Source organism: Microcaecilia unicolor, chromosome 6, assembly GCF_901765095.1.
Source record: "Microcaecilia unicolor chromosome 6, aMicUni1.1, whole genome shotgun sequence".
Lineage (NCBI taxonomy): Eukaryota > Metazoa > Chordata > Amphibia > Gymnophiona > Siphonopidae > Microcaecilia > Microcaecilia unicolor.
This window is the reverse complement of record NC_044036.1, coordinates 279,886,521-279,903,843: the sequence shown is the minus strand read 5'-3', so window position 1 is coordinate 279,903,843 and position 17,323 is coordinate 279,886,521. Positions and strand designations below refer to the sequence as shown.

General features: G+C 42.0%; 1 protein-coding gene across 2 annotated transcripts in view; it reads right to left on the bottom strand.

Moving 5' to 3' along the window:
* KCNT1 (potassium sodium-activated channel subfamily T member 1) overlaps window positions 1-17,323 on the bottom strand; it is a 418,934-nt gene that overhangs the window by 21,783 nt on the left and 379,828 nt on the right. The window contains exons 25-29 of one of the 2 annotated variants that reach the window (XM_030207586.1): window positions 15,254-15,355; window positions 13,477-13,560; window positions 5,379-5,507; window positions 4,532-4,552; window positions 3,747-4,047 (exon numbers count right to left, since the gene is read on the bottom strand). In XM_030207586.1, the coding sequence (XP_030063446.1) occupies window positions 3,747-4,047; window positions 4,532-4,552; window positions 5,379-5,507; window positions 13,477-13,560; window positions 15,254-15,355 (637 nt within the window). The remainder of the gene's footprint in view (window positions 1-3,746; window positions 4,048-4,531; window positions 4,553-5,378; window positions 5,508-13,476; window positions 13,561-15,253; window positions 15,356-17,323) is intronic. The other variant, XM_030207584.1, reaches the window with a different exon arrangement.

Sequence of the window (17,323 nt, the reverse complement as noted above, 5' to 3'; positions counted from 1 at the left end):
ATTTTCATATTCCTTCTACCCGTTCAACATTAGTTTGGAGATATTAGAATTCAGAAATCTTGCAGGAGTAAGACAAAGACCAGTAATCATTTTGTGGGGGTCCTACGGATAGGGTGGACTGATTTTCTAAAGCACAATAGAGAGGGATCTTCCTTTGAAGAGCCTATTAGGCACAGAAATTCATTGCTGCTATGCAGAAAATGTGCAATTTTAACACTACAACTATCACGGGGTCATTTTGACCCCTAACAAAATTAGATTATTTACTTTTAATTAATTTATGAGTCGATTACGTTGGCTTTTCTTGCTCATTGGTGTTTCGCATATGTAAGTTTCAAGAGGCTAGCTATTGTACTTTCCAAGATGTAAGTAGTCACACCTAGAAAAACTGAAGGCATCAAATTGACCCCTTTGACATTTCAGCCATCTTACTGGGGGCTTTTTTAGGGTGAAATGGGAGTCTGTGAGACTGATTTCTGTAATACTTCTCAATCTGTATTGTGTGATGTGGGAAAGTTGTTGATTTCTAATAAATTTAACACCTCCAGAGACAGTATGGAAAGTGCATTGTGGCTGTTTATCAATGAAACTATCCTCTGCCATATAAAAATGTGTACTGCAACTAAGGCAAGGAGACAGCTCCAAGATGACAACTGGATGCCTTCATTGTGATTTTATATGCCCCTGGTGCCTACAATCCAAATAGCTTTTCCATGAAAAGTATTTGGTCAACTCTATGAGGACCCAGATATTTCATTGAGACAATGCCACAAAATAGATTTCAGCAAATTTTATGATATGTAGGTCTTAAACCAAAAATTGACAAGATCAGTTCAACTTAAGACAGATAACTTTTCAGAAGTCTAGAACCATTTCATGGACAATTAAATTGCTTGCTACAAGCCAGGAGCAAATATGATGGTTGATAGTTGCTTTTTCCTATTAAAGTAAGGTGTCAATTTATTCAGTACAGAGTGAGCAAACCTGATAATTTTGGAATCAAATTCTGGCTTACAGCAAATACTGAAACCAAGTACCTTTGAATGGCTTCTCCTACTTAGGTAAAGATGATCACAAACCTGCTGACCAGCTTCTTGCAGGACATTTTGTCCCCAACCTTCTAGACCCTTTCTTGAACAAGGGAAGAAATGTTACTACTGATAATTTTTGATAACTTCAGTGAAACTAGATGAGAAGTTGACAACCAAGAATACAATCATTGAGGGGACTGCAAATCAGTGATGAAGAGAAGTTCCACTATTTGTGGAAAACTTTCAAGTGAATCTCTATGACACCTTGATAGTGATGAAGCATGGAGATTGCATTCTCACTGTTTATGAAAGAAAGGTATACAAAAATGTTTGACTACTGAACACACTCCATCCAGATGGCTTGAAAGTAATATATGAAACTGGGAAGTTGCATATGTCCATTCCAGATTTTCCACAATATCTTTGATTTGGCTACAATCAATGCAACAGTGTCGTACAATACTTTTTACCTGTAAGATATGTTAATGTGAGTTTGTCTTTCAGTTAGCTTTGAGTTTTGACTGCATCACATCTCCTTAAAAGTGTAGGCCGGGAGCACCTCTTGATCAAGAACAGCTTAGGGGGAAGCTGCAAATGTCAGATTATGAAGGGCAATAGAAACAAAACTGTGGAAGTTTGTGGAGCTGCCTGTCTGTGAAAAGTGCCGTGTCCATGTGGCATGCATTCCAAAGTAACTGATACTTATAGAATGATCCTTGATTTGGAATCATGCTTGATTTTTAGTTTAATTTGCTCATTTTTAAAAATGTTTTTTCTTCATTTTCCATAATTGTTTAAAACCTAGCATATTTACTTGTAATTTTGTGTCTCATAAGTATGACAAGGTGTCATATTCAATACAAAATATGGCCACCTGGGGGATTCGATTCAAGGTTGTGTATATAATTCTATGTTAGTTTGTGGTCACCTATTCTGTATTCTCTGAGGGTCTTTCTATGTTCTAAGTATGTGACTGAGACCAGGTATTCTGTTAGCATGGAGCTGCCATGTAGAGATCTTCAGTAATCCGGTGATTAGTTTTCCCAGTAGCAGTATTGATATTTATGGCGCTGCATTTTCTGGATTAGTTCCTTGTTGTGTGAATTTTGGAAATTGATGATATTATGGCATAGGAGATGTGCTCCATAGTTCCTGAGTGACTCTGTAGGATTTTCTGTTACTTCTCAGTATGCCTGGTACTATTAGAGGAATAATGCCAGAACAGTGTTCTATGAGAAATGTTCTGGTTCTGCTGTGCACTCGGTGGGGGAGGTTTCTGTGGACACAGATCATATGTTCCAAAAAGAAAAAGTGAGAACCATGAGCTAGTGTATAACACCAAAATAAAAGCTGTTATAATTTTATTTTGCTGTTATAAACTGTGCTGTGATTCTTGCCTTTTCTTTTTTGTTCCTTGATATGTGAGCACCTTGCATCATCTTTGTTTTTTTTGTAGATTATTTCACACCATTCTGGCTCAGAGAGTAGTGTAGAGAATGTTGTACGTCTATATAATTAAACTGCCGCCATTTTTGCTGCATATAAACAGCATTGTAGAGTCTTTTTTTTTTTTAACTGAGGTCAATATACATGTAAGTAGACATGTAGCTTAGCCATATTTTCAGTGGTGCTGCACCTGTATTTTGTGCCACTGAAAATACCCACCATGTAAGCTAAATATGTACTTATGTGCATACTTTGTACTGTACATGTAATACCTATATGCATAGCTTATGCATTTGGCCTGGATGCCCCAGATAACGTCCAGATAAGCTACATGTAGAGAGGCTCAATACTGAGGCCTACACCTGTAAAATATATATGTACCGAGGGCATGGAAGGGGCGTTCCAGGGCAACACTATTTCCTGATGTCTGAAATTATGTGTATATTTCCACCAAAAATGCTTACAAGAGGATACTTGCACATTTGGTGCTATGCTGAATGTCCAAGTGCCCTTTAAGAATTGACCCCTCCCCCCATATACCTTGCATATGTTGTATTCTCTGTTCTTGTGTTTTGACTGTGGGGTTTGGAGGTCCTCCTCTCAATTCTGGGTGCCTTGGTGTGTGTGTAGGGGGAACATGTCAGTTTATCCCTTGATCAGCAGATTGCTATGAGCTGCTACCGTCCTCATATCAAAGTGGTTCATACCACAAGATTTGGCCCCAAGATGTGGGCACCAAAGGAAAAATTGGCTGAAGGTGCAGAAACCCTTGTGCCAGCCTTGGATTTATTCACTGAGTGAGTATGCTAATTCCAGTGAATTTGTAGATAGTATAGTGCTGCACCTTTCATCTTATTTACTATCCCTCTGAAACTGAGTTTGAGCACTGTTCTATTAATAGATGAGTAACAGCCTTAGCTTAAAAATTCAAATGGCATGATGACAAATGAATGGACCTGAATGTTGCTGCACGCATGGGCTTCTAGCATACCTGCAGTGCTAGATTAAGCATGGAAGGTGAATTCTATGTCTGCTTTCAAATTTAGATCTATTGACTCATGGCTGGGGTTGATTTCCCACAGGAGGAGTAAATAGATCTAAGGGACTTTATTCACTTGGTGACATGCCAGTGTCAAAAGTCTATTGCATGAAGTTACTTCACATGCTTAAAGAAAATTGGATCAACTCGCAGCAAAAGTAAATTGTAAACTCGCATTTAAGTTAACCCGTATTTATCGACAACATAGATATAACTAAATGGCTCCTTACCATAGCCAGTAGTGGGTAAGCCCAGGTGTTTCATTCGATTTTTCACTAGCTCTGAAAGTTCTTGCCTTTCTGATCTCCTGTATAAGCTCAGCCGTTGCTGGCTGATCCATTCTGCTGTCTTGGGTGTGTGCTTGTTCCCTTTACGGCTCAGTCTGCGTGCCCACTGCATGCTTTTTCGCCGCAATAAGGGGTGTTCTGACTGGTCACTCGAGGTTGAGTTCCTGTGACTTGGTTTCACATTCCAGTGTTCCTTCACCTCTTTAGTATCTTCACATTCCTCAACATTGATTGAAACTTGAGACTGGAAGAATTGAAAGAATGCAAGGATCACACTACATTTACTGAAGATTCAAAATCTTCCAATTAAATGTTGAGTAGGCATGTAGTTGCTGAATTATTCCACTTGGCGATGTGGACAGGAATGGCCACAAGAATTACAAGTGACTGCTCTTCACTGGACCTACCTACTCATAGAAATGACCATTTTTGAAGAACCAGGTGCCCTGTATTAGGCTGGTAAGACACAGCACCAATTAAAGGTTAGTTACACACGTGACTAGCTTTCAAGGGTTCATTAGGTAAATCGAATACAAAGCTATCGCTTTACGTTGGCTGTTTATTTCTGATTTAATGCTGCAGTAGTTTTGGTGAGGTGATTGTCCACAATAAGAAAAGAATGCCATAGTTAGTTACCTCTGTCCACTCGCTAGCTTCTCTGCATTCAAATAGTACTGCCCATTTTGGGTCAATGAAATTTACAGTAACAGTCGTTAATAGGTACTCACCTGAGTTCTGATATCATGGGGCTGTGTAAGGTAAACAAGAAAGAGTATTAATTCTCTTTTGATAATTTTTGCTGCTAGAAAACTTTTTTGAATGAATCTGAAAACCTTTAAGAAGATATAACAGGTGCCCTGCTTTCTTGGTGAAATGAGGCGCATGTTAAAAAGGGTTGAAATGGACAGTTCTGTGAATCTGCTAAGTGTACGAGTGGTGCGAATGGACTTTGTGGAAGGTCTAAAACCAAACCTTTTGGAAAGAGAGCAGCATGACTGTCTGCATCCCTGAGGCCATGGTTCAAAGACAGAAAATACATACATACATACAATCTGCATCAGGCACAGCCCAGCGACACAGAAGGGAGATGTTAAAAATGGGTGCATGCTGAGTATAACTGCACCTAGCTGTGCTACACTTTTTGTACCCTCTCGTGCCAGGCTTTAATTTACCTCTTTATGTTGTTTTAATGTGGAATTGTGTATGTAATTTAAGATCTTTCGATCATGTCTGAAACCTACATCCTTTAAGGAGGCAAGTGAGGAAGAAGTGGGAAAAATTACAAGTCTCATTCTTAGGCACAAATAATCTACAGGAAACAAACATGTGTCCATGCAAAGACTGTTCTAGAACAAAGACTCCAGGTATGAGGCTGGAAGCTGGTAGACATGTTTAATGTAAGGAAATAATTCTTTACCAAAAGAGTATGGATGTACTGCACAGATTTGCAAAGGTGGTGGAAATGACAAAAACAGCACGAGAATTCAAGCAAGCTTGGGGTAAGTAAAGAGGATCAGTGGGACACACAGGCCATATAGTGGTTGACTGTCATCATCTATGTTTCTATAATCTTACATCAGATGTAGAGAACATATGTGACTGGGTTCTGTAGATCCCTATAGGTATTTCTGCACTGGAGGAACAGAGCTTCTGGAATAGTCTGCCATACGTTCTGATCCAGAGGTCATCTTCATTAATTTTCATCTGAAGGACAAGAACAACATCTTTTGAAAATAGGTACAATGTTCTGGAAGCTGAAATGTGAGGTCACCAGCTCTTTTCAATATAATTATGAGATCTGTGGGCAGAAAACTTATTCAGTTATAAAACGTATTAATATATATTGATGACATTACTGTATTAATTCCTATGCTACAATCTGTGGAGCAATCAGTACATGAAATAAATAATAGTTTCTATACATTAGCTCACTGGATTCAAGAGCACCTGTTCAAATGGAATAAATATAAAACCTGATTCCTTTTTATAGGTCAAACTGCTGATATTTGGAATGGCAACATATTTAGATTAGGAAACCTCAATTTTAAGTTTGAGTTGGCCTTAACAATTTTGGGGGTAATGTTAAATAATAATTTAACTCCTGAGTTGCAAATAAATGCACATATGATGTGTTGCATACAGTGATAGTTCTGGCACTATATGAAATTTAATGTTGTTGCATTTCCCAGATTCTAGGAGAATAAGGCTCTTTTAGAGCGTAATTTCAGGTTTCACTTATCCACAAGACTGACTTATAGTTGAGTATTTACGGTAATTGCAAAGGTAAGGTATTCCAAATAGTAGCTGCTTGGTAAGTCGAGAGCAGTTTTGAGACTAAAAATGACCAAAATTGATGTGACCCATGTATAAATCGAGTCCATAAACAAAGGAAAGAATCACAAACACATGCATACATCCTTCTCCATGCTTCACTCATACCCGGCTGCACAGATCCAGCATTCACTCTCTCTACTTCCCCCCCAAACACATGCACAGATTCACTCTCTCTACTGCCCCCCCCCTGGATGTACTGCAGCTGCATGCCTCAAACTCAAACACTTAACAGCATTGGGTGTCATGCTATCTTGTTAGGTACTCTCAATGTGCTCTGCCTCTTAGCAAATGACTTATGTGAGCTGTCTGCCACAGGACCCTTGGGAATAAAATGGACTGTATGGCGGATAGTTCACACTAACTGTTAGGAAAGATTGTAACACTGAAGGACAGCCCAAGGTGCTGTTGATCCAATTACAGAAGAATTCCTTTACATCGAAAACATGAGTGCAGCATTAATAGAGAACATGGATTCCGTTGACAAGCACAATGTCAACCAGAATATTAGATATACGTTTTTTCCTCCTCATAGTGCTTCAGAAATTAATGGATAACAAAAAAAGGAATGGTTGGAGCAAAAGGAGAAGGAATGCCATGAGCTATCTGAGAAAAGCAGCAACGGGGTCAAAGAGTAAAGTTGATATTTTAAGGACAAGTCTACATCTGCACTATAACAGGCCTGACTGCTGATATGCATTTTTTTCATTGGTCACGCCCCAAGTTTCCAAGTTTAATTCACATTTTTACCCCGCTCTACAGCATTGCCATCTAGGTGGTTTACATTCTAAAATAAATATAAAAGTAGAGAGAATGTGCCTGAAAAATAGAACACAGTGAGGAAAGAGGGACAGGACTACAATGTTCAATAGAAAAGCAAGGGGAGGGGTACACATAAGGGAACTCTTTCATAACTTTAAATCTTTCTTCCATACAACACCGATAGTGTACTGGTACAGCTAGGCATCCCGTGATCTGTTCCCACCAAATCTGACTCAACTTCCTGTTTCCATACAGGTAGGACAGGTCAGAGATAGCATTCCAGAGCAGATCGCAGGAGGCCTAGCTGTACCAGTAAACTGTCGTTGCTGTATCGAAGAGAAGTTTAAAGGCACACAGCGGGAAGGGGGGCAGGGGGAGTAATTGAGATGCCAAACTGTGCTGGTGGAGAGAGGGGAGCCAGAGATTCCTAGTCATGCCGTGGACAGGGGTGTGTGTGTATGTGGGGGGTGGGGGGGGGGGGTTAAATTTCTTAGCACTACGGGGTATTGCCCATAGATAAGAGGGCCTCATTTTTTTAGGCATTTTGAAGCCCAAATTTCTCAACTTATAATTGATTACACGTGGTAAGAAAGTTAACCAATTACTTAGTATTTTGTAAAGCTCAGAAAGCATTTTAAGAAATATTTATAGGTGAAATGAGATTAAACTGTTTATTATTATGATGTATCATCCCAGTGATTCTGGCTATCTTGTTATGGAATCTGCATTAAGCTCCTGTGGTAACTGTGGAATATACCATTCACACCTCATCGTAGAATCCTGCACTGACCTCTTCTCCCCATCACTTAAAATTGCTGCAGTAAACATTCATCATAGCTCACTCCGCAAACACCTGGTCTGTGTTTTATTCTACAGACCTCCAATTAATTGGCATAATAATCAAACAGATCTCCTGGACTTTCTCTCTACTATCTGCACTGCCAGCCCAAATATCATCATATTAGGAGACCTTAATCTACACCTTGATAATCTAAACTCCCCGGATACACTCCAATCTCTGGATTTCCTCCATCTCTGGGACCTAAAGTGTCCGGATGCTCGCCCCTCCCATTCAAAAAGGCCACTCCCTGGATCTCTTCACCTTTAAATTCATAGATGTTTCCAATTTCCTCCTAAATGACATCCGTTGGATGGAAGCGGCCTGGTCAGACCACTACAAGCTCCAATTTAACTTGAGCTGGTTAAGCTCGGGCCTGCACCATCACAGCCCAATACGCACTTACACCTCGAGAGGTGTAATTGACATGCCATTGTTCTGGAAATCAGTTTATAGCAATGATTGGGCAGAGCAAGACGATTCTGCACGCTATCTCAAAGCCTGGGACAACAAATGCAGGAGTGTTCTAGATTCTATAGCACCCACGCAATTCAAAACTTCCTATTTCCGTAGTTCAACGCCTTGGTTTTCTACTGAGCTAAAAACTTTGAAAACTGCAACACGAAGGCTTGAACGTGCATGGCGTAAAAAGAAGTCAGGTCAAGCGCTGGAAGCTTGGAAAGTCAGCCACCGCAAATATAAGTATGCCATCAAGAAAGCTAAATGCTCTTACTTTTCCATGAAATTAAAATCTGCAGGAAAAGTTTAAAAAGTTAAACCAGCTCTTGAACTCCTTTCTTGACATCAATAAGCTGGAGACCATTCAGCACTAAAGCACTCCTGAAGTTCTCCAATAAGTTTTGTGGCCTGGATGCTTGTCCTAGTCACCTTTTGAAAGTGGCCCCACAGCGCTTCATTGTAGACTTGACTTGCTATCTTAATCACATGTTGAACCATGGCATCTTCCCCCAGAGCATGGCAGAATTCTTCTCACACCCATTCCTAAGAATCCAAAGATCAAAGCCGACGCCATCTCTAACTATCGACCAGTGGCATCCATTCCACTGATTGTCAAAGTGATGGAAAGCTTGGTGAACACTCAGTTAAATGTATTCCTAGAGACCTTTGATATTCTGCACTACTCTCAGTCAGGTTTCCGCGCTCAGTTTAGTACTGAAACGGTTCTGGTTACGGCCCTGTCTGATTTTAAACGGGAAATTTCTACTGGAAAAAAAAGTATTACTGAAACAGTTCGATATGTCCAGTGCGTTTGACATGGTGGACCACAACATCTTACTACATCTACTGGACACCTTAGGCATCGGAGGGAACGTGTTGCATTGGTTTCAGGGCTTTCTGTTAACAAGAACATACCAGGTCAAAGGCACTCCAGATCATTCTGCACCCTGGAAAGCTACTTGTGGGGTCCCCCAAGGTTCGCCTCTTTCACCAACGATATTCAACATCATGCTGTTTCCCCTTGCAACACTAGCAGCACTAGCAAAACTAGGCTTGAATCCATTTATCTACGCAGATGATATAACCATCTCTATTCCCTTCCATTCCTCATTAGATGAAATCAAAGATCTGATTGAAGCGAGTTTTTCCATCATGGATCATTGGGCTGAGGTATTTCGGTTTAAGTTAAACAAAGCTAAAACTCAGTGTCTGGTGCTCTCGTCCATCCATACCAGATTTTCATCAAGCTTGCTTGTCATTAAAGACCAGACTCTCCCTATTTCAAGGAGCCTAAGACTTCTAGGTGTTGAGCTGGACCCTTACCTGCAACTGGATTTGCAAGTGTGAGCGGTCACCAAGTGGATGTTCTACGCAATGTGGAGACTGCGGCGCATTAGGTTTTGTCTCACCAGAGAGCTCTTCCGCACACTCGTTCACTGGTTAGTTCTATCTCACCTTGACTACTGCAGCGGGATTTACGCGGGCTGCCAGGAGCAACTACTGAGAAAGTTCCAGACTGCCCAGAACACTGCTGCAAGACTCATCCTGGGCAAATCGCGCATGGTTGCCGCGCAGCCTCTACGTCTCAATCTACACTGGCTCCCAGTAAGAGAGTGAATTGCTTTCAAGCTCTGCACCTTAATGCATAAAATAATTTACGGTCTAGCTCCGGAATACATGATTCCTTTAATAGACCTCCCACCTAGAAATGCCATCAACACAGCCCGCACCTATCTCCAACTTCATTATCCGTCTTGCCGGGGTGTCAAATACAAGCTTCTTTTTGCCTCTACTTTTCACTACTCCAGCCCAAAGGCTTGGAATGCTTTACCTCTGAACCTAAAATCTCAATCACCTGTTCGTGAAAAAAAAGGGTCCAAAAAAAGTGACCCAAAATTGCGGTAAAAACGCCTTTTTTTCGATTATCAGCTAAAGACGCCCATCTCTCCTCGGCCGAGAACTACGCCCAAGTTCTGCCTTCACCACGCCTCTGACACACCCCCGTCAACTTTACCCGTTTCCGTGACGGATTGCAGTTGGAAACACCCAAAATCGGCTTTCGATTATACCAATTTGGGCGCCCACGGGAGAAAGACGCCCATCTCTCGATTTGGGTCGCAATATAGGTGTTTTTCTCTTTCGATTATAAGCAGGATAGGTGCCTACGTGGCTTAGTAAAAGGGCCCCTCAATCATCATGTCCACTTGTATCGCACAAAAGAAGGAATGCCTGACCAAACCTTTTAGCATACTGTGTGGACACGTTGATTGAGTCTTTCCAGCTCATTTTCGAAAGTGATCGCCGGCCATCTTCCGACACAAATCGGGAGATGGCCGGTGATCTCCTGAACCCGGCCAAATCGGTATAATCGAAAGCCGATTTTGGCTGAGTTCAACTGCTTTCCGTCGGGGAGCCGGCAAAACATCAAGGGGGCGTGTCGGTAGGGTAGTGAAGGCGGGACGGGGGCGTACTCACGAGATGGCCGGCTTCACCCAATAATGAAAAAAAAAAGCCAGGCTTATAGAGCATTTCGCCCGCTGTACTTGGTCCCCTTTTTTCACGACCAAGCTTCAAAAAGGAGCCCCAACTCACCAAATGACCACCGGAGGGAATCGGGGATGACCTCCCCTTACTCCTCCCTCTCACCCCCCACCCCCAAAAATTAAAAAAACATTTTTGTGCCAGCCTCTATGCCAGCCTGAAATGTCATACCCAGCTCTATGACAGCAGTTTGCAGGTCCCTGAAGCAGTTTTTAGTGGGTGCAGTGCACTTACTACTACTACTTAGCATTTCTATAGCGCTGCCAGGGTTACGCAGCGCTGTACACTTCAGACAGGTGGACCCAGGCCCATCCCTCCCTACCTGTTACACTTGTGGTGGTAAATCGGAGCCCTCCAAAACCTACTACTATTTAGCATTTCTATAGCGCTACAAGGCATACGCAGTGCTGCACAAACATAGAAGAAAGACAGTCCCTGCTCAAAGAGCTTACAATCTAATAGACAAAAAATAAATAAAGTAAGCAAATCAAATCAATTAATGTGAACGGGAAGGAAGAGAGGAGGGTAGGTGGAGGCGAGTGGTTACAAGTGGTTACGAGTCAAAAGCAATGTTAAAGAGGTGGGCTTTCAGTCTAGATTTAAAGGTGGCCAAGGATGGGGCAAGACGTAGGGGCTCAGGAAGTTTATTCCAGGCGTAGGGTGCAGCGAGACAGAAGGCGCGAAGTCTGGAGTTGGCAGTAGTGGAGAAGGGAACAGATAAGAAGGATTTATCCATGGAGCGGAGTGCACGGGAAGGGGTGTAGGGAAGGACGAGTGTGGAGAGATACTGGGGAGCAGCAGAGTGAATACATTTATAGGTTAGTAGAAGAAGTTTGAACAGGATGCGAAAACGGATAGGGAGCCAGTGAAGGGTCTTGAGGAGAGGGGTAGTATGAGTAAAGTGACCCTGGCGGAAGATGAGACGGGCAGCAGAGTTTTGAACCGACTGGAGAGGGGAGAGGTGACTAAGTGGGAGGCCAGCAAGAAGCAGATTGCAGTAGTCTAAACGAGAGGTGACAAGGGTGTGGATGAGGGTTTTGGTAGAGTGCTCGGAAAGAAAGGGGCGGATTTTACGGATGTTGTAAAGAAAGAAACGACAGGTCTTGGCGGTCTGCTGGATATGAGCAGAGAAGGAGAGAGAAGAGTCAAAGATGACCCCAAGGTTTCGAGCTGAGGAGACAGGGAGAATGAGAGAGCCATCAACAGAAATAGAAAACGGGGGGAGCGGGGAGGTGGGTTTGGGGGGGAAAATGAGAAGCTCGGTTTTGGTCATATTTAATTTCAGGTGGCGTTGAGACATCCAGGCAGCAATGTCAGACAAGCACGCTGAAACTTTGGTTTGGATGCAATGTGAGATATCAGGGGTAGAAAGGTAGATTTGGGAGTCATCAGCATAGAGATGGTAGGAAAAGCCATGGGATGAGATTAATGAACCAAGGGAAGAAGTGTAGATAGAAAAGAGGAGGGGACCAAGAACAGAACCCTGAGGTACGCCGACAGGCAGAGGGATAGAAGTAGAAGAGGATCCACCAGAGTGAACACTAAAGGTGCGGAGGGAGAGGTAGGAAGAGAACCAGGAAAGGACAGAGCCCTGGAATCCCCAAAACCCACTGTACCCACATGTAGGTGCCCCCCCCTTTACCCATAAGGCCTATGGTAATGGGGGGGGGGGTGGGTTTTGGGGGGATTTGGGGGGCTCAGCACCCAAGGTAAGGGAGCTATGCACCTGGGAGCTATTTTTATTTTTTAATTTTTAGAAGTGCCCCCTAGGGTTCCCGGTTGGTGTCCTAGCATGTCAGGGGGGCCAGTGCACTACAAATGCTGGCTCCTCCCACGACCAAATGCCTTGGATTTGGCCGGGTTTGAGATTGCCGGCATTATTTTCCATTATGGCCGAAAACTGATGCCGGCCATCTCAAACCTGGCGAACTGTGACATTTGGCCGGGCCCAACCGTATTAGTGAAAAAAAAGATGGCCGGCCATCTTTTTCGAAATACGGTTGGTTCCGCCCACTTATGGCGCCGGCCCCGAAGATGGCCGGCCAGCTATTTGGCCGGCGCCGTTCGATTATGCCCTCTTTATTAACTAACCTTAGATTTGGTTTTGCTGCTTAGCTGTGTCCCTACAGAACCTTTTGGACATCTGCTGCTGATAAACAGTGCCAAAACTCAACCATGTCATATTTTGGATATTTTAATAAAGCTTACGCTGTTCTGGAACTTTAGTCTCATTTTCTCAATTGTCCCCACTTTTCTTCTATACTCATATAGGGGCCCTTTTACTAAGGTGCACTGAAAAATGGCCTGTGCTGGTGTAGGCGCATGTTTTGGACGCGTACAGGTCCATTTTTCAGTGCACCTTCAAAGGAGGCCTTTTTTTGTGGCTGAAAATGGACATGTGTCAAAACGAAAACTGGTGCACATCCAGTTTTGGCCTGAGACCTTACCGCCACCCATTGACTTAGCGGTAAAGTCTCATGCGTTAACCTGGCGGTAATCGTCAGCATGTGTACACTGCCAATTACTGTTGGGTAAGTGCCACACGGTAGAAAATTTCTACCATGTGTTTTGGACGTCCATTAAAAATGGAATTAGCGCTGGGGGCATGCGGTAGCTCCAATTTGATGCACGTTGGATGCCCATAGGCGCCTACGCACCTTAGTAAAAGGGTCCCATAATTTAACCGTCATATTTTTGGTCTTTATAGGGGGTTTGGGGTTAGCATACAGACATAGTACTTACAGCACAGAGGTAGCCGGAGCCTGGCGTGGTGTCAAGGCCCAGTAGCAGTCTGGTTATGGTGATCATGTAGTCTTTAACAAATGACTATAATAAATTAGAGAATTAGAGAGTGTAATAAGTGTCCAGTTCTATTCATTTTATAAATTTTTCAGAGATTAGCTAAATAGTCGTCCACTGGTCTGGAAAAATGGGATGACTGTGGATAAAGCTCATACTGTGAACTCATTTTATATAAACATTATGCTCCCTGCCTTGAGCTTTTGGAACATGCTATTGCTGAGGAGTTTAGAATCGAGGTGTAGAAATGTTGGAGATTTAATTGAAATATATGATACCATAGATTGCTAATCAGGTATATATATATATATATATATATATATATATATATATATCAGCAGAATTCCTCATCTCAGTCACATATACACATGACTTAAAACACCAATAGACACCAGAACTAAAATCACAAGAAGGGCCACTTGCTGTCATGAATGAATTAATGCTGGGCTATTCAGGGACAGGCTGAGCCAATCCTGGTTTTACTCTCATTGCATTCAGTGGGATAAAATCAGGACTGGCCCCATTCCAAGTTTAAATGAAGGATATTAGGCAGATGGATAAGGGAAGGCCCTCAGTTTTTTTCTTTTGTATCAGCCAGCTTCCTCTGGTTTTATTTCTCCTTTTTGGGATCCTTAATTGTGGACTTTTTGTCTAGTATTTGATTTAAATTTAGCTTTTCTAAAATATTTCTAAATATTGTTACTTATGTTTCCTCTTAATAGTTTAACATATTTCCATGAAAAGATTATTAATGAAAAATGATAAATATATATTTTAAAAAACAAGACTGGTTCAGATTGCCCCTGATGACCTGGAGCAGTCTGGTAACTCATAAGCTTTTCAGATTCAAACAGGAAAAGCTACAACTGAAAGCAAAGAAATTATTAAGGATAGCAGGATTGCCTAGTCCAGACCTGACTGATGGAGCTTTTCAGAGGCACAACATGCATTTATAGCCTATTAAAAAAAAAAGTGGTGTCCTCTTAAACATTCCCTATACCTTTTTAAAGAAGTGTAGTAATCATTGTGAACCAGAATAGCTATTCATGAAGGAAAAAAATATGCTGAGAGATCTTGAGTGAGATACTTATTTGGATGGGTCAGTCAGACATTTTTGAAGGCAGTAAAAAAAAAAAGTGCTATGGGCTGAAAAAAGCCCTGTCTATAACAAATCAGTTATTTCATTTTTTTAAATTTAACTCTGGCATATGCCCTGTGTTTCCTTTTCATTTCCAAAGTATCTCTCTCACATTAGAATTACTGATGTTCTTTCAGGCTCGGTACTCCTGCAGTGTGTGCTCTGATGGACTTCTTCCACTGACAACTTCAACTGGCGTTTGTGTGTTTGTTTTAAATATTTTTGTGTATTTTTACACTTAACAAATCTCTGTGAAACAGGGGAAAACATATGGAAAGCCCTGGGAATATTACTTATTTCTGTCTCTCCAGTATTTTCACAAACATGTTACTTTTTTTCAGTACGTTTTCAGATTTCATTTGTGAGAAGTCTCTCTTTCCAGTTTTTGAGTCAAGTCACAATCGTAAGATATTTTAAGGAAAAATAATTTTGAAAGTAAAATGGGATAATGAGCCATTTAAGACTACAATATTCTGCCCTCAAGACATAAATCCTATAATCATCCCCCTTCTCTTTCCAGCTGCAGTACTATAGTATTAGATTATACAGGATGAGAAAAATAATTGCTGTATTTATTCTTACCTGGTACAGCAACGTATCCAGCATACTGATACTAAACACCCTGCCAGCGGCAAAAGGGAGGCGAAACATGAAGGCCAAGTTGGACCCATTTTCCCGTTCTTTCTGGAAATAGAGGTGAAAACTGATTATGTCAGATGGTGCATTGTTTTCCCTGGAAGATGCTACAGCAAAGAGAGCCAAGGTCTGATTAAAAAATTACCCAGAACTCCAAGGCAAAGCTATTTAATCTCTTTTACTAAGCTGTATTAAACGCTAATTATTATTATTTATTTATTGCATTTGTACCCCACATTTTCCCACCTATTTGCAGGATCAATGTGGCTTATATTGTTCCGTCATAGATAGGGTGGTATTGTGTTAAAGTTCGTTCATGGTAGGGTAGAGTTTGGTAGTCAAGTATAGAGAGTTGGGTTTTATCTAGTTCTGGCTTGAGTTTCATTATCTGGTAGTTAGCTAATGCATGCTTAACGCAGGAAAAAGAGCATAAAGCAGAATGCTCTAAAGCATTCTACATTAGTTTTGTTATCTGTGGGGTCCTTTTACTAAGCCACAGTAAAACATGTCCTGCTGTAGTGTGGGCACATGTTTTTGGTGCGCATTGGGTCATTTCTTACAGCGGCTGGGAAAAAAAGGCTTTTTAAAAAAAAATAGGGCAGTAAATGGCCGTGCACTAGAATTAAAGGTACTGTGCAGCTATTTACTGCCTGAGCCTTTACCGCCACCCACTGACCTAGCGGTAAGGGCTCACTCAAGCAGCACATGCCAATGTGGGTGCACTGCTGATTACTGCCGGGAATGCCCCTGTGGTAGAAAATAGAAGATATTTTCTACTGTTGGAAACGCCGTGCGCAAACTTTCAAATTATTGCCAGTACTGTTGATTTGGCATACGATACACAAGCAGTAGCCTTACCGGCTCTTTGAAAAAGGGCCCCTGTGTATGCTAAGAGCATGGTATTTATTTATTTAGCAGCCCTTTTACTAAGGCACATAGGACCCTACACGCATCCAATGTGCGTCAGTTTGGAACTACCGCCTGGCTACCGCATGCCCCGGGTGGTAATTCCATTTTTTACGCCCGTCCGATACGTGCGGCAGAAAATATTTTCTACCGTGTGGCGCTAACTGGGCAGCAATTGGCAGTGTACTCTCGCTGACAAATACCGCCCAGTTAACGCGTGAGACCTTACTGCTAAATCAATGGGTGGCAGTAAGGTCTCAAGCCGAAAATGGACGTGCGTTGGTTTTCATTTTGCCGCACATCCGTTTTCAGCCACAAAAAAATGCCTTTTTTACAAGTGAGCTGGAAAATGGACCTGTGCATGTCCAAAACACGTGCCTACACCAGCGCAGGACAATTTTTTGGCACACCTTAATAAAAGGACCCCTTATTTATTGAAGGGGGCGTGGTGCACTGCCAGAAATTCAACAAATGGAATAATGCCTATTTTACAGGCCACATTACAAATGGGATTAGCACATGGGAACATCCCACGCTAGGATGCACTAAGCCCATTTACTAGCACAGCTTAGTAAAAGAGTCCCTAAGTGTGTGTGTGTATGTGCTAGGAAGAAGCAGAATTTTATCAGAAAAACACTGTATGCTCATAAATGCCAGTTCCATCTCGGCTTTGTCCACTCTCCACCTTTAGGCAATTTTTACATTTATGTTGCTTAAGCTGATGCTATTGTTATGTGCATATTCTCTCACAGAAATTTTATATAAAACTTTAGCATATAAAATGTTGTCATCGAAAGTCATGGCATTTATAAGGTTCAGACCTGATACTTTGGGTGATAATCAGGTCCCCAAGTGTTTATTGCAAAACTAGGGGTCCTTTCACTAAGCTGCGATAAAAGGGGGGCCTGCACTAGTGTCAGCACGTGTTTCTGATGCGCGTTGAGGTCCCCTTTTACTGTAGTGGGTAAAAGGCTGTCCATTTTTGCCAAAAAGAAATGGCCATGTGGTAAACGAACCACTTACTGCACAGCCATTTCGGTGGGGAGTCCTTACCGCCACCCATTGAAATGGCGGTAGGGGCTCCCACGCTAACCCAGTGGTAACCAGGCA